Below are 26,622 nucleotides of genomic sequence, written 5' to 3'. Positions count from 1 at the left end.
ACACTTTCTTCCCATACCTTCTTGCCTTCTTCATTTCTTCTTCCCCTCCTGCACAGATCCATTCTGCTCAAATATCCATGCTGGCACTTGAGTTTGGATGCTGGTGTTGCAGGTTGTTTTCTGAGGCCCAGGGATGACTTGAAGTCTTACTGGGCTTGGTCTTCTCCTACCAGAAGCTGAGGAGAGTCACTGAATATGGAAATCTTGGATGTGAACATGGTTTTGTCTTCTAAGACAGCGTTCCCCTGTGTACTCGCATGCCAGGAACTGTGTGGCAACGTGCTGTGTGGCCTACAAAAGGAGAAAAGCTTTTTTTCTGAATGAGTACCGTTTCCTAAACGTGGACATTTTGGCCTATTAAAACAAAAGTGGGATAGGTCTTAAAAGAAATTGAATTAGGATCCCCACAGCGAACGTTGTGTGGAGATGGTTCTGGCTACCCTTTAGTGAAGCTGAATCTCATTAGCTCATAGACGGCATGCACACATAGCTTTGGTGCACTGTCTTTTTCTTAAGAGGTTTATATAATCTTTGCAATATAATTTGTATGGAGAGAGAATTTGTCTCGTTGCTGGCAATGAACTGGGACTGAGCTAGCTCTTGAAATATTCTGAATGTGCTCTCTGTCTTCTCAAGAATGTCTTGAGAGTTCAGTTGAAAGCCAGTGCAAAACGCTATCCAATATAAAATGGTGTTTTGCTGTTTGCCCCATTTTATGGCTTTCCAGAAGTGCAGTTGAACAAGAGGATTGACGTGTGTGTAATTGCACTAAAATAACCTTGTAATGGGGGGTTTCAGAGGGAAAGGAGAGAGGCTGGGCAGAGGACATCGTGTTCAAGAGATAGGTTAATAAACTAATAAAGATTAAATAACAAAAGAATACCGAACAATGTGTAGTAACATAAATCACTGCTGCAAGTACATAGCTTCACAACATTGCAAATGGAGAGATGAATTCAGAATTAAATGTATTTGCAGTGAGTGGAACTTCTTGAAAATGAGAGAAAGACTCAGAAAGCTTTCTCTACAGTTGAGAACAGGAGTAGGAAGTTGTGTTTAAGGAGCAGTAAGTTTTTTTAAAAAGCCCAGTTTTACCAAATGGTTAGTGAGAAAGGCAGATAATTAGGTGGTTGAAGAACAACTTATGGTGTTACCAAAACCAGTACATATAAAGATGTGTATGAAACAAAACCCTTTATAAGACTTGAAAACTCTTACTTGGGAGACTTAAACTGCTTTTGATCACTATGTTATCTTTTGAAGGCATGAAGCAATTAATGCAAGCAGCACAGTTTTGTAAAGGTTAATGGTTAGAGATGGAATTTCTCGATCTTGTGTTGCTTTTAGATTGTCAAGCTGTCATTCTTCTTGGACAAATTATTTTGTAATACAGAGTGCAAAATAAAAATGTCCCTATCTTTAATTATAGTTGAGCTTTAGAAGATGGAAGTCTGCCCTATCCAGGTGTGTGGAAGATAGCTTGCTGGAAGCCGATGAAACACGTAAACCAAGCTGAACTTAGAGCACTCTCTGCTGGATGGCTGGAAAACAACACTTTAATCATTAAAAAACAATTCTGAGATAGAAAAGTGAATGAGAAAAGCTAGTGCAAGAAATCTAGTCATAAACCACAAAATTTGTGTAGTCTAGTTCTTCCTATTATAGGCAGATGAAATACTGCACATTTGTTGCATGAAATGGTTTTCTCATTAAATCATCATGCAGTGTGTTTCAATCAAAATTATTTTCATATGAGCATATATAGTATCTGAGAAAAAAGGAACTAATATTCCATCTTATGAATTTGAAAATTTTATAATGTCTGTGCCAGAGAAGGGTATGTAAATAAAGAGTTTTAAAACGATGTATAGCAGAGTAGGTGTAGATGGGTGTTGTGTTTTTGCAGTACTGCCCAAAATAAATTAACACTTACTGTAGAAGCTGTAGCAACATGTGGAAAATATGATATTTCAGGACAAAATATGTTTTTAAAAAGTGCACTTGGCAAGATGCAGTAACTTTTCTTGTGTCTGTATTAAAATAAGATACAGCAGGACCACAAATCCTATTGTAGTAATTAAAGTCCATATCAGATTCCTAACAGTGAAGGCAAACACAAGCTTTCTGAAATTTTCTTTCAGAAAACTTCTCTTTCAGAAATAGGGGAGAGGAGGGATGCAGAGAATAATTGGCTTGCTGCTTTTTTGTCAACAGTAATCTACTGAAACCATGCAGCTCTTTAAAGTCCAACCATTTGGAACTGACGCTGAAGTGTGTGTGTGCATGAGCACACATGCACAGCTTTTATGTCTTTATGGGGTTAAAGAAGTCTACTGGGGATAGAAGGATCAGCTTTGAAACTTTGAAACTCTTGAAGAGTGTTGACTCACTTCTTTGTTGGTCTTTAAAAATGCAGTAGCAGCTGAAGACACATACAGGACCATGGAAAATTCATGTAGGGTCAAGAAAAAACAAGGCTTGTGCACACTTTTGAAGCCTTTGAAATCCTGCATGCATGGAAAACCATATGAAAACTATCATTGGCCTTTATTAAACTTGGTTTCATTCCATTTCTGTGTGTGGAAGGAGCATGTTTAATACATCCAGAATTGTTTGGTGTTTATCATTAATTTTTTCTTTCCTTTTTTTGAGGCCATTTCACTTAGGGGTAACAACTTGGTTAATGGCATTTTAGTGCAGACAGTATGGTAAGATTGTTCTAGTTTTTTCTTTTTCTTTTTCTTTTTTTTTTTTTTTCAAGCACCAATGACAATTGCTTAATCATAGAATCACTGAATATCCCGAGTTGGAAGGTACGTACAGGGATCCTCGAGTCCAACTCCTGCTTGTCAATGAAAATTAGTGTAAGAAGAGTAGGGTAGTAGGTCTGTAAGTACTTCTGAAAATTATAGCGTCTGTCTAACCAAACTATCCAGTATCAACATATTGCGATGTATCACAAGCTGTTGTGCAACAGGTGGTGATGGCATTGTGTAAAGGGCTGTGAATTTGTTGTCTTGAAACAACATGGTGCAAAGGTACACTGAAAGACGCCTTTCGTATTTGTGCTCATCTTACCTGTTTTTTTTCATCATTTGTTGACCTGGTTAATTCTAAGAATGAAATGAACAAGTAAATTTTAAAAGTATATTTATATAGGTAGATATGAAGGTATCATAGTATCGTTTATTTTCCACAGGAGAGTGAATGCAGTAACATTACATTGCCATTTTCCCCTCTTTTGTCCAATGAACGAACCTAAGGTGTTTTCTCAAATATTTTTTTTCATAAGAAACTAAGTATGTATTGTGTAGAAGACGTGTAGAAGATTAGGCAACTGTCTAATGGCTTGTTTACTTTTATATGCATATACATGTATATCCTCTTGGCAGAGTAATAAATGCTGTCCAACTTCTTGTACATTAACTTTTGAATGCATTTAAGTTGCGTAAGAATATTACAGAGACTACATTATAGGTATTTTTGGTGCTAACCTAGAAGGGACTCAAAGTCACCTGCAGAACTGCTAGTCCTGGTTCAGTTATGCCAGCAGTGCAGGCACAACATTAAGGGAATTGGGCAACATGTTGGTGCAGACACACATAGTGTGAAACAATTGCATAGATTTGATAGGTCATGTATGGAAGAAAGTCCTCTCACATTCCTTTTTATCCCCTAAAACTATCAAAAACTTGATTTCATCCAACAGTCCTGACTGGCTGCGGTTACCATAGCAAAGTAAAACCTCAGCAGTTAGGATGCTTGGTACTGGTGTACTGCACTCATTATCATGTTTCTGCTATAAAGACATTCTGTTTCTTTCAGTAGCTTGAGTAATTTCTGAAGATGTTTTAGAAAAACAGACCTCATTAAAAAGCAGATTTTTGGCAGCTCTTTGGCAGTATACCAATCTGCAATCTGGATATAAGTGTTTAAGTGTTTTTATGACTGTCCTCTTAGTGTGCTGAGTACTTGTAAATGTCTTTTCTGGTTGCTACGAAGAAATGCACTGAGTCTGTACCAAGATATTTCTTGCTGTAACTGAATGTGAATCTGAAAAACAAAACAGAATTGATTCAGAATTTACATTGAACTCACTATGGCCATGTTTCTGTTGACTGACTTCACTAGGTGCTGGATCAGCCTCTGACTAAAAACTGGTAGTGATGACTTTTACTGTACTACAACATTCTGTTATAAAAAAAATCACACGAGCATCTGACATAACCCAGATCTTGAAAAAATTTCAGATATTAAGAGCTTAATGCTTATACTGAAATGAACATTATCCATGTTCTGTATTTAGAAGACAACCAAACAAAAGAGTGTTTGAGAACATTTATTCACCTTTCAAAGCCCATGGTCTGCAACCTCGCTACTTCAACCGTATCTTAATTACTTTGCAGGGAATACTGTTGCGGTGTTGGGAGATCTTAACTAATTCTGTGCTGGGATGGAGATATTGCACCTTACAGGACTGTTCTCTTGTCCTGAATTAAAACTTCCCCCAATATCATTTCATGATGTTTAATTATGTTTAGTATTAAACAGTTCATTTTTTTCTGATGCTGACTTCACCTGTGTTACATTTTGCTGAGGAATTGAATAGTATATTATATAGATATATATCTTTCCTTATATATATATATATGTATTTATTGCAGGGAATGGCTTTTACCTTGGAGGAGAGGCAACAACTGAATATTCATGGACTATTGCCACCTTGCTTTCTCGGTCAAGATGTCCAGGTTTTTAGTATTCTTAAGAATTTTGAAAGACTGACATCCGACCTAGACAGGTAAAATCAAACCATGACTCCCTTTTTTAATTTCTTTGATGATAGATCAGTTAAATTTTTTTTTTAGAGCTGTAATTGGTGACAATTGAGAATCATTAAGTTAAATACATAATGCATAATACATACAGCTTGGTTCTTAGCTTTTTTAGAATGCTTTCTTCAAAAAATCAACTCCTCATTTTAAGTTTAATATTCTGGTGTTGTTTACATTAATTTATTATTTCTATAAACAAATGTCAGCCAAGGTCAACAGAAGGAAATGAATTGACATAAAACTAAGAACTCAGTAATGTACTTACACGAATATAGATAGATAAACATTAAAATATATAAAATACATGAAACGTTACAGAATTATTGTGTAATACAGATTTTTAAAGTAAAAGGCTGGGGGAGACTTAATATTTATGAATACTTACATGGTTTTATTTCTAAATACTATATAGGCTATAGAAGAAAGCAGTATTCTTATTTTTTTTTAAATTTTTTTTTTCTTTTTCCCCTGTGCCTTGGTTTTTCTCTGCTGTGGCTTGTCTTGCTATCTATACGTAACAAATGGCTTTTAGATACCTGTCTGTTGGTGCCAAGGCTTTCTTATCATTTCAAGTTCCAACAACCTTTGTTTTTCACAGTCGGGATATTAGCACAGCCCTCTTTATAAGTGAAGAGTTCCTGGTTTTGGAAGCTCTCCCTTCTGTCCCCATCTCCTCTGTAACTCTGCCATGAAGAAGTCTCTTAATTCCAGGACAATACATTTAAGACTTTATGACTGTTTCAGCTGTTTGTTTCTGCTAGAATTGCTGTATTTTCTATTCACCTGTAACTTAAAAGGAGGGAGAAAAGCCTTTTGTGCCATTTCTGCATGTGTTTCTTAAGCTGCAAGGAACTTTCGCTCGTAGTTCAGGTCACAGGAAAAAATTGCTTGTCCTCAAATCATCACAGACTGAATGTCACAAATCTAACAATGTGGAATTCAAGAGGAGATTAGCAGTATATGCAAATCTTAATTCTGTTTTCCAGCCCAAAATTTTGTGTATTTAAATGGCTCTTTGCCAAAATGCAAAAATTCTGTGGGAAAAAGAAAAAAAAAAACAAATCACTTTTAAATGCTAGATAAATGGACATTTAAATACTGTGCCATTTGAAGCACAGTAAAACACAATATACTAAACTTTTGATTGCAGTGGGATTCATCAGAAAAAAAAAAAAAAGGCATCTCCCATGATTGTAGGAATACTTTGCTGAAAGCTTGCTTTATAACGCTAAAACAGGAAAGAAAAATCTGTTTGACTTGGGGTAGGAGAGGGAAGATGTATTTTCTAAAAACTACACTTAATCCACGTACATTGTACACCAACAATACACAAGTTTATTTAAATACAAGTATATTTAGAAATAAATAAAAGTATTTAAGTCCTTACAGTATTTATTAAGTATTTAAGTCTTTAGAGAAGCCATTTGCTTCAAAGATTTTTTCCAAATTTATCTTTATAAGCTTAATGCCTGTATATAATTAATTAAACAATAATTCAATATCATTATTTCCCACCTTTGAGTCTTTTGCAGTTTCTCTTTCTGAAGTAAGTACTTGGGTAAGGAAGATGCTTCTTTCCTGGCCCTGTCACCAGAGAAGCACAAACCTTACAAGGTTACATCCATGTGAACTGAGGATTACATTGTAGCTTGCCTTTTTTTTTTTTTTTTTTTTTTTTTCATTATGAAGCCATTTTTTAGTGTAAAACCTCTTTTTTTTTGGTATAAAGGGTATATTGTACTCTGTGACTTTGAAATACAAATTTATTGTCTTTAATAGGATTTTAGCAAAATGCTTCAGCTGAGAAAACTAATAAGTCTTACTGTTCATAAAAAATAACGTCAGAGTATTAAATACCAGGCTTTTTTTTCCCTCATTAATGTGATTACTAGTCAAAATACTTTAATAAAGACTTCAGTAATTAACATTAAAAAAAAAAAAAAAAAGTTGTCTTATTCTATAGCACATGTTAGTGGCATTTTCTCAACCGTGATTTTTGATCGAGGTATTTGTGTCTTCCCACTATAGCCTGAAGAAGCACTGTGGCCACATTTATACTGGTAGATAAACAGGGTTGGGGGCTGCTTGATGCCACATAAATACTTGAAATTCCATTTAAACACAAGAAGAATCACCGTTTTTTCACTGTAAGGGTGGCCAAATGTGCGAACCGTGAGATTGTGGAGTCTCTATCCTTGGAGACCATCAGAACCCAAGTGGACGCAGCCCAGGGCAAGCTGCTCTCACTGGCACTGCTTGGACCACTGTTTGGCAGTCTCCAGAGGTGCTTTGTTGCCTCAGCCATTCATTTTATAACACAGATCCGTAGCACTTAAGTAATAAGCATTTGAGGGTGATTTTGGATCAATATATATTTGTGTAAATTTAATCAAGTTGGCCCTAAAGCACTTCAAATTCTCAATCCAGAAGTCACCCCAAAATGAAATTGTTTCTTTAAGACATATTTGTATTGTTTGTGAAAGAAATATTTTATTATTTATATTGTTTTGTTGTTTTCTCCATTTTTTAAGCAAAATAAAATCAGTTGTGTGTTACATGTGTAGGTGTACATTTAAGACAACTGATTGACAGACGTGGTAACATCTGCATGCAGGAGACACTTCCTTTAAAGATTATTAACTGTGACATCTTGGGCTCCTTTTCAGAGCTAGAATGCTTGTGTGAATTGAGTGTGAAAAACTTGTGCATGCAAAATGTGATTTGCAGCTGTGTTTATAAGTCAAGTGTCTGAAAAAATTTATGGGAGTGTGTCAGTAGACACCCTGCTCTACTAACATGTGCACTACATGTGTATGAGCTCAGAGTCATTTTTCGAATTAAAAAAAATACCGTCCTTCAAGGCTGTATGTGAACTCTGGTCTCCTGTACTCACACTCGTGTTGAAATATTTTAAAGGGGGAAAGGAATGTGATCCTGCTCCTGTTACTGCTTGAATCCTCTCACTGATGGAGACTGTCAGGGGACGTTGACTATTTTAACTGGAAATTGAAAGAAAATCTCAGCGTTCCCTAGGCAGGAAGGTGCTCAAGGACAATCTTGTGTAAGAGCATGCACCTGCTGCCTTCTAGAAAGAAATATTCTCATTCTAGAAAGAAATATTCCTTTCAACAAGCATCTAGTCTTCCTTCCCATAAGAGCAGTGACTGAAAAGAAAGAAGGGGAAGCTGTTGTTCTCCTGCTAGAACTGGGATTTGGTAGTGGGTGTGTATCAGTGTGTTATATGTCCCAAAGATTAAGTATGAGCATTTGGAAACAGCATAGATGAGGCTACCAAGTACCTTAGAAGGGTATCTATCATCTGATGAGATATTGGTGCTGGGTAGGACAGCACTGTACACCAGCAGGATTGTAGCTTGCCCTGGCATTGATTGGAAAGGGGATGTGTGCAAGTTCGTAAAGCAGAGCTTATAGTACCATGGCATTGCATATACTGGCATGGCTGAAACTTCTTTACTGACTTGCAGTGTGGAACTGCTATGCTCTGAAATACCACAAGTTCATACACAAAATGAATGTGAAACAGCAGCAAATATATTGCCTGGTATGCTTGGCAAAAAGGACGCCAATAACAGAAAATAATTCTGTTCCTCTAACTTAATTTGGAAAAGCTGCAACGAATTCTGCAAGTAATTTGATTTTTTTCCCCCCGTATGTTCCTAATTGTCTTTAGTTTTTCTCTGTATTGACTCTGAAGTCTTTGCCCCTCAAACAGATGCCTCTTCTATCGGAGTTTTTCTTTCTCCAAACAGTTACATTGGTAAAATGTTTTACTGACAGGTGAACGTCTGAGAGGTGCCATGAGATCATTTTTTCCTGAGAATACTCTGTTACTTTCTTTTTTTTTCTTTAAAAAAGAAAGTTACTTTCTTTTTTTTTTTTTTTGTTGCTCTTTCAAATCTTTCTCTATAGACACTGAATATTCAAAGTAACGGATGTGCCTTATACAAGCTATACAAGTTTTACAAGCTGTTATTAAAAATAATAGCATTTCTTTCATTTCCTCTCATGTCTTGCAAGACAAGAGCAAACAAATGCTGGTTGTTTTTGTTTTTACCATTCCATTTTCCCATGTAAAATGCAGGTCAGGAGGGCAAGTGTAGGGAGAATTACCCTAAGAAATTATTTGTAATTTTCCAGTAGTTATATTGGTTTTCTTTTTGGATAATATTTGTTTTTTATCCTGCTGTTGCTACTGTAATTAATCTAATAGCAGTCTAACATTAAAAGTTCTTAGGTGAAGGAAAGGCAAGGGGGCAAAGTGACATACTGAGATTTGAATGCCTGGCAGTCCCTACTGTCTTACTCACCAATTCTTGGTTTTCCTCTTCTGAACATTTTCTCTGAAATCTTCATTCAAGACTCCTAGTCTGAGAACAGATAATATTTTTCTCCCTTTTTATAGCACAAATTATTGTTCTCAGTGTTTTATTGCTTGTTTTCACTGCTTTCAATTAAATGTGGGCTTTAGTAGAAGATTCCACAAAATGCTGCATTTTAAATGTATCTTTTTAAAAACACAATGCTGAAAACTACTTCATGGTTTTAATTCTGTAGATTACTTGGCTGCTGCTACAGGATGCATAGTTGTTGTCTAATGCCTTATAACCAACACCACATTGGGGTCAAGGGATCTTTCTTCTCAAGAAGGAATTTTTCAGAAAGCTGATAGTCCTAAGAAAGGCTTGAATGAGTTGGAGAAGTATTTTATACCTGCCATTAAAAATTAGCCTTTTGATCAGAATTACTATTCTCTATAAATATTTGTCATCTTATATTAATATGTCTTATGCTGATTTGGAAATGGCCAAATATTTAATATTTTAAAATATGTTGACAGTTATTATACCATTGTTATCTTCACAAATCTTTTACTATATCCTGAGTCTAAACATGCCATGACAAATATCAATATGAAAATAAAAATCCAATTTAATGCTTAAAGACAGTAAAACCAAAATGGAGAGTTTTAGCAAATAGGTTTTCGAGTTGAAGCCCTCGAAGAAGCTTTTTTTAACTTTTAATTTCTTCTCTCAAAGATTTCTGTACAATTTAAAGTTGCACTTGCAAATCAGGATTGCTCTGAGTAATAAGAAAGGATAATGAAAAGGTATTTTAAAGTTTTAAATAGCTGCTTCTCATTTTAAGTAGAAGTAGTAAAAAGGAGAGAAAATATATTGGCAACTGCTTCAAAACCTAATCACCTGGTTTGCCTGAGTGCTTGCAGTCTCTGGTATAGAGCGGTCCTGAATATGCTTGATAGTGTCTAAAACCACTTTTGAGATCCTCTAGAAACAAAATGAATGCCCTCAAATGTATTTACAATTATATGTGAAGAAGCTTGTGTTTCAAGGAAAATGCTGGGATAATCATTCTCAGTTGAAAGGTTTTAATAAAGAAAAATGCTCCAGGATAACAAGGGTATTGAAAGACACGCTGTATCACGACAAAGCGCTAGGAAAATTAAAGGCTGTATGGAAATGTAATAATTCAAGGGAAAATTGCTCTATATGTATTTGCAGCTGAGAACTGCAAGTGCAGGGTACAATTTAACCTTGGAGAGCATTCAAAACTTACATGTGTAAGGGAAGGTGGCTCAGGATGTCTCACGATGCTGATATTTAGAGTATATGATCAACTCTTTGGTTTCAAAATCTTTATCTGTGTAGGGGCTAAGGTACCCTTAAAGGCACCCTGAGTAATCCAGGGGAGGGACACTGGTTTGCCTCACTCCTGCCACCTCGTTGCAGTCTCTGGTTGCCGAAGGGGCTGTGCAGCCATTTCATATGGGACTGGTTAAAGGCTTCTCTAGCTAAGCATGAACTTTTTTCACTCTCATTTTTCTGATGATTTTTTGCATTTATTTTTTTTGAAAATAAATACAAAATTTCTTCAAATGCAATCCAGAATTGATTTCTGCTAGGTCATAAAACAATGCAAATTTCATTACAAGCATAAACATCAGCATTAAAAGACATATGTGTCTGCTTTGTTTTTGAAAGCTTTGTCTTGCAGCATTCTGGTAAAATATTTATTTGAAGTATTCAGCTGGGTTTGGAAGAAATTTCTCTTAAAGCCAGTGTAGAAAAAGCTAAAATTTCTAGTTTGAATTTTTTGGGCAAGAGAGTAAGTTTGTTTAATTTTTATTTTAATGCCTATTTCATTTCAGGTGGAACTATTTACGTGTGGTTTAGGTTCTGGCAGACCAAGTATTCTCTTGCAGCATAATCTTTTATACCTATATCAGCTCAGGATCAGCTTCCTGAGTGTGTAGAGTATGTCGGCTTTGTGATGGATTCATCTTTTCTCTGTCTCAACCAGTTTATTATCCTTTATGTCTAAAACAGTTGTGCTATTAAGATAAGAAGGGATTTAAATACAGGAGGCTAAGAAAGAGGCTGTTGTAGAACAAGCATAGCTTTAATTTATTTTCTAAACACAATTTCTAAATTTACTTTATATATTCACTTGATGCCTATCTAATTATATTTAATTCTCCACAGATACATTCTACTAATGAGTCTTCAGGATCGAAATGAAAAGCTCTTCTATAAAGTGCTGACTTCTGACATAGAAAGGTTCATGCCTATTGTTTATACTCCCACTGTGGGACTGGCTTGCCAGCAATATGGTTTAGCATTTCGGAGGCCAAGGTATGTAAGTTTATACTTCAAATAAAAGTAATTGTATCTTATTTTCTTCTTGGCGGATTTCTGCAGGGAGGTCCTAACATAGCTGAATGTAAGCCAAAACTGTAATAATTGAGATAAATCAAACTACACTGTCAGTCTACGTTAAACAATAATTTGTGTTACATTAAGAAGGTAAATGCTTGTTTTAATTATGTTAGAACAAGGGTATGTTTTTAATCTCATTCACTGAATTTGGCTTTCTTGGAATCCTAGCTGCATGTTACTACACCATAAAATAATGGGTCCTGAATCTTAAATTTGTTTTAGCATTATTAAAAGCATTGGCTTTTACATATATATTTGTATTATAGATGTTTTATGCACATATATGAATAGTATGATACAATAGGATGCATTATGTGTGTACCTAAAGACATCTTAGGAAAAATCAATAATAATTAAGGCACTTGTCTCACTGCTTAATAAGTTGTGCTTTCCTAGGCTATGGGAGAGCTTTTATTCTGTACACAGTATCTGTATTTGTAGAGTGACATGGAAGTAGTGTGAAAGAGGGGCAGATGTAACTTCTGTCTGCTTCTGTTTCATGCCTCTTGAACATCAGCCCACAGAGTTTGAGATTTATAGTGGTTGCTATTTGAGAATCTTGTGTATATGGGACAAAGCACTCAGACTTTAGGGCTCATAGAAGCTGGTAATCTCTGTAGTGAAGGCAATATTTTTGCTTCAATATGAAACAGTTCCTGAGGCTTGTGTGAACGATGCTGTGTCTTTGCTCCAAATGCAAAATGTAACAACACTTTGGAGTATTCTGTGCTATTTTCTGACAAAGGAAGAGATATATGAGCTGTATGTGCATAGCTCTGTTAACAGAAATAGGCTTCTTTACATTCAAAGCTTTGATCAAAATTAAGAGATTTGCAGTATTAAAGGGAACAAACGGCTGCTAACAATGTCTTCAGGAGGAGATATTTGAGGAACAAGACTTATGGCTTCAAGGTTTTCTTGTTGTTAATGTAAAAATCATTTTGGCCTTGTGATTGAGTGAGTCAGGACCATCTGGCCAATTACAGAAAACAAAAAATCCTACTTCTGTAGACATAAAGAAGTTCAAAAAGACCTCAGGAATGCTTGCTTAAACCTGTTTAACAATCTGTGGCTTTTAGGTGCCTCCCCTAGCAAGAGAAGTCATCTTCCTTTTTTCCCCTCAGTATTATCACCATGGTGATTTTATTGTCCTTCCAGGGAGTCCTAAACTTGTCTGTAAATTAAACTTTGCCTAAGCTGGTCTCATTGTTCCTTGTTTTGATATCTATTGCCATATAGGATATTGCACAAGAAGTACCTCTGCTCATGCTGGATCACAGAGACAAACATTGTACTCTGCACTTTCTTCCCAGATGCATGGAGCATCTTTGTAGAAAAAGTGAACAAGAAAAAACACAAAACAATTAGACAGTAGTTCTGCTGGGTGGCAGTCAGAACTGGTGAGGAACAGATTGCTACAGCAATTAAAACAGCCCATCAGCTCTTTAACTCCATTCTCTGGTAGGATACTAAGTACACTCAAGACACAGGAAAGAGTGATATGAGGGGTAGAGGTGGGGAGAGGAAATATTTCAACTTTTTTTGTTGTTGTTGTTATTTTTCCTTTGGTGGAATTTTTGTGTGCAGAGGACTTAGAGAGATGGTCTAAGTCTTTTAATACATTATGTATTAAAACTAAACTCCTAGACCATAGAATCATAGAATAACTAATGTTGAAATATCATCTGGTCCAACCATCACCCTACCACCAATGTCCCCTAAGCCATGTCCCTATGCACCAGGTCCTTGAACACCCCCAGGGACAGTGACCACTTCCCTGGGCAACCCCTTCCAATGCCTGACTGCTCTATCATGTCACTCTATCACTAATACATTTATGGATTTGAACAGTTGGAAACAAGTTATACTACAGACGTGCAGTTTGCACAAATATACTGGGAAACAAGAACTTCAGAGTTCTCCACTACGCAACTAAGCCATTCACTAGCCTACCGTGTAATGAAAATTGAGTAGGACTGTAAAACCTCATGTTTTTTTTTTTACGTATATATATACATAGATAATGTATGTCACAACAAGCTTTTTTTTTCCATTTAGTTTCAAACAGAATATAGAAGGCTTTCAAAAATGCTTCCAAAAGCATGGCATAATAGCAGTTGTACATTTATTGTGCAATCTTGGGAACAGCAAGCTAAATTCTCTCAACCCAGCAAATAAATGCAGTATAAAACTACCAGTGCATATAACATTGTGTTAAGTTTCTATATTCCCCATGGATTTTCCTGTGTTCTGCTTAAAAAAATGCATTAAACTGTTGTAAGGGTAGTGAACTTCCATTCTGATACTGTATTTAGGCATTCTAAACAGTAACAATGACAATCTGATGAAAGAGAAAGGTACAAGTGCTATTTGAGCATCCTGATTGTATGTTCTTAAAAGTATGACTTTCTTTACCAACACTGGAATGAAGTCTGATATTTTTCTTTAAAAAAAGGGCTTATTTCCTTAGTGAAAATAAACAAATTCAGGACATACTAGACTACTTACATAACATTTCCTTTATCTTTTAGCCTTAAAAATGTATGGGTTTATAGGACATTCCATTATTTGGTATTTGACACTTTTTTCACTTCAGTTCAGCTGCTAATGAATGCATTATGTTTAAAATAATATTAAGTAATGTTTTAAGTGACGTATCTTTTGGTATTCAGTTTTATTCTTGAGCTACTGAAATCAGTCTTGGCTGTATTCTGCTGTCTGCAGCTTCCTCAACTACATGTCAGCTTTATATTCATGACTGACTGGCTTTGGAGACGTGTAAGATATTTATAAAAGTCTTGTTTTATTTCTAGTCCTGCTAGATTGCCTCATCACTTTCAAATAAGTTTTTTAATGACTCACTTAAGTAAAGATGTCTGAAAAAACATCTAGTCTTCTTCTGCCGCATAAGAATCTCTTTTTTTTTTTTAATTTTTATTTTTTTAAGAAGAAAGATCATCAGCCAAGTTGTTTGTTTACTGTACTGAAAATTTCCAATAGCTGGTGTCTTGGTGTCATGGTGTCTTATGCTTGGTCTCTCATTTTCCCCAACCACTTAGCTTATTCCAGTGTTCATGAGAGGTCTCAGAAGGAAGGTCTATAAAGAGTGTCCCCTTTGACAGATTCTTCACTACTTAGGAAATACCTGTACTTTGTCATCTTCCACTGCATTCTGCTACAGAAATCATTTTTTTTCCTAAGGAAAACCTTTTGTAAATTATTCTAAAACCAACTGTGCAAAGCAGTCAACTTCATTTGTTTTGAAACTATATTCTAGATTGACTCATATAGTATTAAGCAGTATATACTGGCATCCCTCGTAAACAGCACCCTCTGTGAGCTGAACTTGCAAAGAAGAAAAAAAAAACATTTCAGCATGCAAAATTAAGAGTACAAAAACACAGTTCAGTCCATTTTAGACATTCTTATAACAACGAAAGTTGAAATGCAATGTCTCATTATGCAGTTTACATCTGAAAGGTTTTTTAATATTCAGTCAGATCTGTGTATGTTGTGAAGCGAATTTAAACTCTCTGGTTTATAGTTATATATTCAGACAAGGACTTAATGAAAATTAATGTGAAGTTAAAAGATACGTGTCTAGTGAGGTCATTAAATGAGATCATCATCTGCACCTCCTGTTCATGTTTTTAGAAGACTATAACGGCTCATATGATGTACTTAGAGTTATAGAAGGACACTGTGGCTAACAAGAGATGTTTTTCATCCTGAATCAGTATTTTGCAATTATAGAACGAACATTCTTGGCCGATCAGCTGATATGTGATTAAGCAACATTTCTCAAGAGAACCAGCTGCAAAATAACTTGACTCTCTGGTTTAAAACTCATCTGGGTAATTGACATTTGTTTGTAACATTAAAACTCAACTCAGGATTGCATTACTCACTGTGAATATTCAGCTTAAAATCCATCAGTTTTAATGAATAAGAGTCTTACATTCTAGAAATAGATAATACAGGTCTGATAGCAGATGTGGTAGCTGATCTGTAACAACTAATTGAGGAGGATGAGGGAACAAAGAGGCTCCTCTAGAGGTAGATCAGAGAAGGAATTCAGACTTCTGTAAGGATTCCTCTCACTCTACTTCTGGACTGTCTGTAGGCATATCCAGGGATTTAAAAAATGTACAGATAAAAGTTTTAGAGGCTTATGATGGGAATGTAGTGGAGTTCTGGCTTTATTGCAGCAATCACGCTACCATTAAGAACATTATCTCAGAATCCCTAGGAGATATCTTCCTGGTGAAGAGTTTCTACATATCACTTTATTAAAAAAAAAAAAAAAATGTTAAAAAAAAAATCTTTAATTGCAGAAAGCTTGCACATACACATGAAAACTTTTGATGACTTAACAAGAAACAATCTATTCCTATAAATGGATTTCTAAAATATAACAGTTCTTTCAGTTGCTTTATTCATCCAAAAAGTATAAATATGGGAAAGTTCAATGGGAATTTTCTCTAAGAATCCAAAATCAACTTTTTACGTCATATAGAGAACACCCAGAAGTTTCAGGTTCTTGTGTAAATTCAGCTTTCAGAGAGGGGAGGAAAAATTGACAAGTATAGCTATGCTGAAAACTTTGGATGTCGGTAAAATGTTAGGTGTCTGTTTATGTATTTCCATTCCTAGAAGGAAAACCCATTTCAAAGAGAATATGGAAAGAGCAAGCCCTAGTAACTATTGCAGCCACACAGGCATGTCAGAGCTCCTCTGAAATAACTTACTGATGCAGTCACTTGCTGTCAGTCTGACTGGGAACCATCTTAAAAGTAGCTAAGTTGAAATTGATGCTCAATATTGAAGATTCAGATGAAGTCACATAAGAGGCAAAGCATGTCAGCCTTAGTTTTACATTTTTTAAAAAATGTTTTTCCCTTATTTTTTTCTTACATATAGAATTGGATCTTCCCCAGCTTCTAGATACTTGTCAGTAAAGTCTTCTCACAGAAGTTTTCTTCTCTAATAAATCATTTGACTTTGTCGTTTTTTCTCATTTTCCTTCATCACAAATGACTATAAAATGCAAATCTAGAGTTCTCTTTTCTCCTGAAGTCCAAGCAGGATTGCATTTTGAATTGACTTTTAATAAATGTTGTAAAGTTTTAGCTCTTTCAGTAATTTTTAAGAACTCTTAAAATGTTATTGGTGGTTGTTAGTGCCCATGTTTCAGAGGGCAATTTATCGTGCCAAATACTCAGTTTGTAAGTGCTGATATTGTACCAGATTGCCACCGTACTGAAGTGTGTGACTGCGTCATCACATACAAACTTGAGAGGGGTTCCTCTCCTCATATTTCTCAAAGGGATCACATCTATTTACATTTATTGCATGAGTTTACAGATGCAATGTATTGAATGCAAGGGCTGCAAGTGTGAGTTCTTTTATTGTTGACATGCTGTTTACCACGCATACCAAGACTGTCAGCTGCAAGATAGTGTAACTTTTTAATAAGGAAATGGAATTAGAGGAGAGAAATATTTGTCTCCTGTGACAGAACTTACAGAATTGCAGAACTTGGCGGCAGGAGCTGCGGTCTGTTTGCCAGCACAAGGTTGATTCCTGCAGCGCATTTAATAATTTTTATCGTGGGTTTTAATGAGGTTTTCAGTGGAGACTGGATTTTTCTTTTTGTTAATTCCACTGGATGCCTTTGACATCCAAGTCTCTTCAGAAAACAGATTGAGCTTCCAGGAGGCCAGAGACTTGTCAAGTCCTTGTGGATCACGACAGCCAGTAAAGTTCAGTTCCTGGTGCTGCTTCTTTGTGAATGCCTGTTTAATGCACAGATCTGTGGTATTTTCCTGATTGATACCAGAAGATCTGGATTCATTTAACCTAACATCTTCACCAGTGTAACTGTCATATAGATTTATTTTTTTTAGAGAATCTAGTTTTTTCTCCAGGCAAAGCAGTTTTATTTTTTAGAGCCATTATTAATCTGATTATTACTGTGAATAGTTGTCTTAGTAGTATCCTCATTTAGTTAACTGATAATTTTATAGCATAAAATCATGTTAAACAGCCTATCCAGTGATTTCAAGTTCTATGACATTTAATGATACCCTGTGGTTCTACTCTTTGGCAGGGTTCTGGTGTGCTCCTTACCTTCCTCAAACTAAAATTTAGCGTAGCGTGCTGTTGCTTTCTCAGCTTAAAAGTAAGGCTATTAGGTTTTCCTTGTGTGATATTTTGCCATACTCTGAAAAGCTGGAAAAAGAGAATTGGCACACCGTGAGAATTTTGAATTCCTCTCTTCTCCTAGACAGTCTTCTAGAAACCAGTAATGCTGCAGTGAAAGATGTGAGAATCTTGCACAGATGTCAGTTGGCCTCATTTTGGTCTTAGAGTGCTCTGTAAATATTAAGTAAATTTCTAAGTCGAAGAAGCAGATGAATGAAAAAAGTCATACCTTGATTTTGAAAACATTAGGATATTCTTTAGGTTATATGTATGTAGTCATCCGGTCTCTCTTCAGTTATGTTAAATTCATGGCTTTTGGTAATATGTTGACAGTAGGTTATGCCATTTGGTTACATTGTGATTTTTTTTTTCTTTTTATTAAACTTGCACCTTAAAATAGAAACATGAATTAGCTTATGATAAATTGAAAATATATAGTCCTGATCTAACATAATGAAATATAATGTCCTCCACGTGGTGCTGTCTTTTGTACGTGCTTTGTGCTTGCACGCAGGTTTTACCTACAGCAATAACGGAAGGATAGGATTTACTAAGTCATTCTGGAAGTCATACATTGAGGTAGTCTTTCATTTAATCTTTTAGAGTTGGAACATTACTTGTGTTAGCTTCTTCCTACTCTCACAAGCTGCATAGATGATTTCTTATGCAGGTAATCTAGGAATCCAGGTCGTAAAAGCTTTGTCCTAAAACACATCATGAGCATGGAATTTCTGGCTTTCAGTCCCAAGTTTGTACCTCTCAATGGTGTCTTGCTCTGTTTTTTCTGGAGGGAGTATATCTGTACAGTGTGGGGGAGGAAATGAGGCCATCCACACTCAAAACATGACTCTCCGAATATTTGGCAGCAATCACTGTTTGGTCATTTTCCTTCTCTTTGCACAGACTTCTGAGAAAACCTCAAGGCCCTTCTACAACATCCTTGGTGGTTTCTGTGCAAGAGTGCCAGAACTAACGTCCTGGCCATGCCCATGTTTCCCTGTCTCCTTCTTTCACACCATCCTGGATATTTCCAGGGGATCCCTGTTCTCATTTGATTTGTGCTGTTATTTTTTAATTTTCCACCATCTCCTGTGTGAAATTAGAGTAGAACGTTCCTTCTCCTCCGTAAATTTGGAGGACTCGAATCTATCTTTTCTAGGGTATCTGAACTCCGAGACAGTGTAAATTAAAACTTCTCCGGATTTTGGCATATGACAATTATCTTCCTTCCTATATGTCCTATTAGAAGATTCCTCTGAAACAAAGAATTTTCGTACTGATTTTCTTACTGACAGTTATTAATGCAGTGGTTGTTAGACCCTTCTCATCTGGGTTGTTAAAGCAGTCATTTTGTAAGTCTGCGTGCAGGAGAGTGGACAGAAAGTACATGATTGCAAGTTAAATGTCTTTACTCTGACTAGTCTTTTCTCTCTAGTGCCAATACCATATGAAAAGGCAGGCTATATTGTTTTCAACAAATGAGCCATAGACATATCAGTACCTTTTTTAAATAGTGATACTCTTTTGGCAGATTATAGTTTCCTATTAATAATTAGGACTTGAACCAATATATTACCATGTTACTCTTCAATGTCTTCCTTTTTTCCTGAATTTTTAGAGAGATATTGACTTTGTGCCAGCCTTCTGGTTACAAGCTTCCAGATTTCCCAGAGTAGTATGTTCCTTAATAAAATGTGCTTTAAGGGCAGTAATTTTATTTAATTTTCACACCTCGACTTGGCCAAAGTCTTGTGAGCAACACTAAAGAATCAGGTAATACTGTAAGGGAGAAGTCTACTTACTGGCTGTGTCCTACTCTGTTCAAAAATATTTATCTACCACATTTTTTCTCCTTGTAAAACAGCTTCTGTCAACCTGCCAGATTTATACAGCCCCCTAACTGTCAACATCACTTGGCCCTAAAGCAAACCTTTCAAGAGCCACTTGCTTCAATAAGAGAGACATAACTTTCCTTAGTTCAACACCTTTTCAAAGACAGACTATCAAACATTACCAAACACGTCAGTCGGACATCTCATGTAGGTTTTTGACATTGTTCTTTGGGACTGTGTAATTTATTTTTATTTTTTTAATTATTTTTATTCAGAATTGCCACCTCCCACGGTTCCTTTTCTGTCCCTTCTTAGGGACCCTTTTTATAGATTTTTTCAGGAAGAAGTACAAAAGTAGTTGGAAGTTTAGTAATAATTGGTCATTAGATCATATGGTTATAAATATTTTCATAGTTATATTTATTTTTTGATTTTATAGTTATCATTTTAGTTATAAAAAAAAGTTAACCTAAGTATAGACTTTGACATTTAAGTGGTCTTAATCTATTCAAAAATACAGATTCAGTTCTAGTGCTGTTGATTTGTTTAGTTCACAAGGAAGACAGATGCATGATTCTGGGTCTGCTCTTTTTTGCTAAGTGTTCCTATAGTAGACACCTGTGCTAATGACTATTTAACATTTTTGTTGAACTTGCTGTTGCTGGGGAGTTACAGAGTTGTTTGAATTTTGGATGGCAGACCGCTGTTTTTATAAAAGTGCGTACTCTGAAACCCTCTTGAACACATTGCAAGGAACTGCTTATCAGGGTACATTTATGTTTGGAAAATCGCTTAAAGGACAACAATGTACTAATTTTCTTTGGCTGTTTTTGGAGATCTGAAGTGCGTTTTCTCACCTGTCCATATGTGTTGTGTCTAAACTTGCAATTCATTGCTTGAGAAGTACTGAGAAAAAGGTATGTGCTTCTTTCTTCCTTTCTAGGACTACGTTGTAGAAGAGAAAGGGCATACTTCTAGCTATCAGTGGGATAAAAAAGAAATGGTGTTAGCTGCATATGTTTACAAATAGGTATCATCACCAGTAGTGAAGTATGTGTAAGCAACATGAGCATGTAGCAAAGAATTATTAGAGGTGGTTGATAAGCATTTAATATGTTATTTTATATTGAGAGCTTTGCAGAGGTAGAGGAATCCCACTCTCCGCCTCAATGCAGATAGCTTTATCCAAGTCCCCAGTAATTCCCATTGCTGTCTTGTTGCAGACTGAGGTGCCAGTAGTATTTCAGATGAGACAACACCAGTGACTCAGAAACATTACAATGCTTTTATTAGCTCATTCTGAATATATCCCATCCCTTGTCCAGAGGATGTTTTCCTTCAGGATATGCTTACACTGGATTTTCTCCAGCTCTAGTTTTCTGTACATTTGCTGCACGTCCTTCAGCACCACCCAAATCCCCTGCTTACCTACTCAGCAGCTTCTCTGTTCAAAATGCTCTCATTACTCAGCAGTCCAGCATCGTCCCATTGTTGCATTTCTAATACAAGATACAGTAGGTTTAAAAAAGAAGTCCTGTATTTGATGAAGTGAAAAATAGAAAGTTAAAAACCCCAACGAAATCTCTCTAACTTTGCCATAGCTTAGATATTCTAAAATCATAGTTTTCTGTCTCTGTCCAGAAGCTTTCTAAATAGTCAGGTCTTTAAATGGACTCTTTAAAGTGAAGAGAAGTCATGAAGATTGTGAGCCTTCATGAGCTCAACAATGGAATTACTGTGTGTTTTAATGTATCTTGTCTTTCTCTATATTTATGGTTATCAGTTCTGAGGATTTTTGCACACAGTTTTTGAGACAGCCATATGCCTGTGCTGTTAAGGAGCTTCTGGAAAAGGCAAGAGATGAAAGTTTTGAGGTAGAATTAAATCCTGTAATTTCTTGCATGGCATTTCCATTCTTTTTGGCAAAGTTCTACAGCTTTATACAACTGTTTTCTTATGTGTGCTGTTTGGTAAAAAAGTGCCCCCGGTGTGCATTTTACGTAAGCTTAAAATAAACATTAAAAGTCCAGGTAATAATAACTTAACAAAATGTATAGCAGAAGTGGCATTAATGTACTGCGATCTGCAGTTGAGTGGAAGAAGCTGGGTGAGGCTTCTGGCATCCCAACCACTGGACTCACACTTCAGTGATGGCATTGCAAGTGAGTTCTGCTTCATATTCTTTTGCTAGTGAGTATTAAGAGATAAATCATACGCAGGAAAATAATATATATATATATATATATATTTAGAGAGAAGCTGTAGGTGTATGAGAGACTGTTAGGAGCAAATAAACAAAACTGTAAGAATGCACATAAACCAAACAAATCAAGTAGCTCTTGTAAGAAAAGCAAGTGGTGGCTGAAATTGATCTGAAATAAGTATTTCTGACATAATGATGTTCAAAAGCCATTTCTTATTTTTGCCTCTTTATTCCCAAAATAGCTATGTTTGACTTTAATTTCTGTTTAGTGTCTCAAGGAAAAAAAAAAAAAAAAAAAAAAAAAAAGGAGTTCTGGAGATGTCATAACTTTATGTAGGTGTACTCTAGAGTAAGACGGTTAACAATTATGTTGGGCTTTCTGGTGACGGAGTGTCACCAGAAAGTCAGGTCTAGGGGACTGGCTTCCTATTGGCAAGATGAAGCTGCAGTGTGGCTTGCAGAGCCATAGCACCATGTTTCCACTTACAGAAGTTCACCATTTTCTGTCAGCATTCTTATGTGAGAGGGCATTACTTGTTTAGTTGGAGTTGTTTTTTAGATTTAACTTAAGCACATATGAGTGATTGGATTTGTTGCCGTGTATGTCAAGTGGCAAGTTCGTGCTGCCAGTCCAGGAAAGAGTATGTCTTTGACTGTTTTCCTCAGCCATCTGGAACGAGTTCCTTCAACGTGACATGGAGATATTTGCTTCTGAAAATGATAACACAGAACACTGCTTTCTCTTTATTTGATCAATAGTTTATTCACAGATAACTAGAATATGGGCATGTGGGATTTGTTTTTCCCAGGTAGATAGAATACATAAGAAAATTCAATTCTTCCCTATTTCTATTTGCTCCTGGCAATGTACCTATCCCTGTTTTCAGTTTGACACTTCACACAGAATGTGGAAATACGACAGTGCACACTGTGCTGGACTTGAAATGAAATTCTTCTTGAGGATGGTTGTAACCTCGGTTATGTGATGTATGGTTTACATTGCATTCAGGGTTTACAAAAGTCTGTCTTTGAAAGATATTTGAGTGTAAGGCATGTAGACTTTCAATGATTTTTTCCCATGTTAAAAGCTGTTGGACACAGTCATAAAATTTTTGTCTGGCTCATATATTCATGCATGTTGTAAATTTAATAGGAAATAAGACCAGAACCAGTTCTGGTCAGGTTGTTTGCATTTTACTGTTTTTAAAGTTTATGTTTTTGATAGTGGAAAATACAGACATAAAATGACAGAAATTATTGTAGCTAGGCTATCAGTGCAATGATTTCAACAAATCACCTAAAATTGAGAGACTAAAAGAAAACAATAAAAACTGGATGCAAAACTGCTTGATGGATGCACAACTGAATCTTTTGTATGCCAAGGGCGTGCTTACTAGAGCACTTTTTTGGATTTAAACTAAAATTATCTTTATTTTGACCTGTTGTTGTAACATTCCATTCAATTCTAAAACATTTTAGATTAAGATCTGTGTTTAAAAATTATTCAGATTTTAACTAAGAGTCAAACCTAGGAGACTTCAGTTGCTATACCCTTTTTAAAGATGAGTGTTTAAATAAAAGTCAAACACTCTTGTTTGTTTTGGAGTGTAGACAGCCACAGTTGTGATTTTTAGACAGTTATTTTTGGTATGTATAGGCAGTCAGTAGCCTAAATAAAACATCGTTAAAGCTACTTCAGTTTGTAAGTTTCATAAGAAAAATTTTAAAATGATGTTATCTGGTTGTTGAGTGATCCCAAACACTCAATAAAATAACAACAGAGAGGAAATCAACCAAATACCAACAAAAATGCATAATGACTAACTTTTTATGGTGAGAATATATTGGAATTTAACTTTCATACAAAACTAGTGACACTGTCACCAGACAATAATCTATATATTCCCTGTGTCAATTTATAAGCATCAATCATTCATTTTCATGTGGGAAAACAAATGACTCATCTGAGAAGTCAGTTCTGTGATAGGATCAATGGTCAGGAGAGAAACGCTGTGTTACTGTAAAGCACTGACTCGGTGCCCTGAAATTCCTCGTCCTCTATGAAGGCTTCTTGTGTTTCCCAGTGGCTGTCAAAGCCTGGCTCCGTGGTCGTGAGGGCAGAACAAAGTCTGTTTTCATGCAGAAGTGGAATGGAGCAGTGTTCCGGGATTTCAAACTATGCTTTCGCCTCTGCAGAAACCAAATATTTTACAGTCTCTCAAAGTAAGAGGTAAAAATCTAGACTGCTGACTGAAAGGCCTTGCCACTGAGGAATTTGTGGTTTCTGTTTGTGCAGTATGTGAAACGTGGAGCAACAGTTGCAAAAGCATTGTCTTTATATCGACTGTATTTTGGAAGCAAGGATGTCTTCATGTGGTTTTTGTAGTTAAATCCTTATTTTCTTGAGGACAAGATATGGACAATGTCCAAGTAGGTCTGATGAAAATGTAAGCAGGGAGCAGGTGTGAGGATGCATATGGCCTCCTACCACTCAAAATGGATGCACATGTGTTTGTGTGCGTGCTTGCACTTTCTGGAAGTGGTGAGCTGAGAGAACTAACATCCAGAACTCCCTTCTCTCCTGAAAACTCCATTTTTCAGTATTTCATAGGTTTCCAGGCTATTCAGCAGTGGTCCTGTCCAGGAAAGCTGAGGCCACGATCTTATATGAGGATGTGGTGGAGGCCCCAAACTCAATAGGGGCAGAAGAGGTTAGCATGTAATGACTTTGCTGTGACCTTTCCACTGTGTTCCTGGCACCTGATCCTGCAAGCAGGGCTGCACTTCAGGCAGCTTGGTTGGCTCGGTGAATTAATTTGTTGAAAATAATTGATTTCAGCATGAGTTGGTTGTTGAACATCAGGTCAGGAATGCTTTGGTGCCTCCTGCTGCTGCTCTCTCTGGGGAGTCTCTCTGGGGAGACCCACCTCTCCTGTGGGTCTCTTTGGGCAGTGCTTGTCCTTACCTGGTGTATCGGTGACCTGAGGCCTGTGTCGGTAAGCCCTACTAACCACTGCAACAAACAACTTTGAGGAATGTTGAAAACAGTGTGCATGTTAGCAAGATTTAAGCTTCTTTCTCTGATGATGCTCTAATAAATTACTGATTCACTGTGAAAGCCCAAGGAAGAAATTTTATGCTCTAACAGGCAATAAATGCAAGTCCATCCTTTTTTTTTTTTTCAGTTTGAATCAGAAGTCTGTAACTGATATTAGTCAAATATTAAAACTAAAATTTAAGCAGAAAAATATTTGAATGTAATTTCTGTGAATTATAGGAAAATAGTCTCATAAATAACCGAGGGTAATTGTTTACTTTTCAATTCAAGTTGCATTATTTAAAATGTGCAAGTAGTAAATTGAAATCTTTACTTTCCTAGTGTCTGATGTCCATCTTTGTGCTAAAACGCAGGAGACCTATTCTCTGTAGCTATCTTCTGATGCAATTTCCACTGAAGGCAGGAATAGATTTCTGTATATGTTGCAGTGGAGCACAGCCCAAGAAGTCTTAGGAGCAGCAAACTCTACTAGAATGGGTATTTTCTTTCTCCTGCTAACAGTTGCTAAAAACTGGGGAAAATTCATGGCCTATACCAAATTTTTACCTTAGAGGAAGCCAAGGCAAAATAGCTGCTCTAGCTGACCATGCTTGGGAAAGAGGGTTTGGACCCTTCCAACCTCAGTGATGCTGCAATTCTGTGATCTCTGTGCCCTACGGATGTGGGTCTTGGAGATGTCACCAAACGTGATATGCAGGCAGCTCAATCATGGATAAACCAGCTCTATTCTGTGCCTGGCAGCTCACTGTCAGTCTCGTACAAGTTTAACCCATGTGCTTTCTACATTAGCCTGCCTTCCTTTCTGACTTTTGCTTCTTAGCACTACAGCGCCTTTCATGGAGAGCTGTTGTATCACTGGTACATGAACATAGCAGTGCTCTTGGTTCCTTTTTAGCTGCTGAGGTCAGCTTTACAAATGGGAGATGGTGTCTGTTTTCAGAGGTGACTTCTTCATTAAAGTGGAAGTTGAGTAGGATATGTCATAATAGAAGCCTTTTTAACAAGTCTTCACTTTCGTCCTTTTTAATGGTTATTGAGAGCAAATGATGGTGATTTAAAGGTCAATGAAAACTGGCTTAAAGGATGCTATTGTCTAAAGACTGGAAATTCTCCATGTTCCAATGAGCTGGGACAGTAGAAATTGTTGAAGCACATAGAAGGACAGTGATCTTACTTGTTTGAGTACTTCACAGTTTAAATAACATTTTAAAGTTTTTTTGAAAACATCATTAACTTTGCAAGATTCCTAGTAAATACATGGCTGATGCTGTGTTGAGGGTTCTTTACACAGTTAATATCAGCATAAAATAAAATAAACAAGATAGCTATTGAAGCAGAACAGTGGGTTATTTTTTTTTGTCTTAAAAATGAATGTGTCTGGCTCTGGTAAACCATTCTCATTCACAATCTTCAAATAGTTCTATTTGTGTCTATTAGGGTGTAAGTAATTAAGTTATTTATTGAGCAACTGTCAGAAGAATTTAAGTAGCTTCTGGAGCATAACAGCTCTGGCTCTTAAAACACAATATTTTTCAAAGTCTGCCTTCTCCTTTTCAAACAGACACATCCCATTTAATTGCCATTATGCTGCTGTGGTTCAGCAAGAGTATGTCTAAACTTGTTTTCTTGACACATGAGATTTTTGGAATAGATCTAAATCAGCAAAATTGTATTTTAAGAAATGAATATTAAGGAGATATAATTTTATCTACTCTGTTGTTATATGGAAAGGAAGCAT

General features: G+C 36.2%; 1 protein-coding gene across 1 annotated transcript in view; it reads left to right on the top strand.

Moving 5' to 3' along the window:
• The window catches only part of ME1 (malic enzyme 1), a 174,680-nt gene that overhangs the window by 43,400 nt on the left and 104,658 nt on the right, over positions 1-26,622 (top strand). Inside the window, exons 2-3 of the mRNA XM_084285261.1 lie at positions 4,665-4,798; positions 11,354-11,503. Of these exons, the coding sequence (XP_084141387.1) occupies positions 4,665-4,798; positions 11,354-11,503 (284 nt within the window). The remainder of the gene's footprint in view (positions 1-4,664; positions 4,799-11,353; positions 11,504-26,622) is intronic.

The sequence above is a fragment of the Netta rufina genome (assembly GCF_964035555.1).
Source record: "Netta rufina genome assembly, chromosome: 3".
In the NCBI taxonomy this organism is placed as follows: domain Eukaryota; kingdom Metazoa; phylum Chordata; class Aves; order Anseriformes; family Anatidae; genus Netta; species Netta rufina.
Note: the sequence above shows the minus strand (reverse complement) of the source record. Positions and strands in the feature narration are given on the sequence as shown.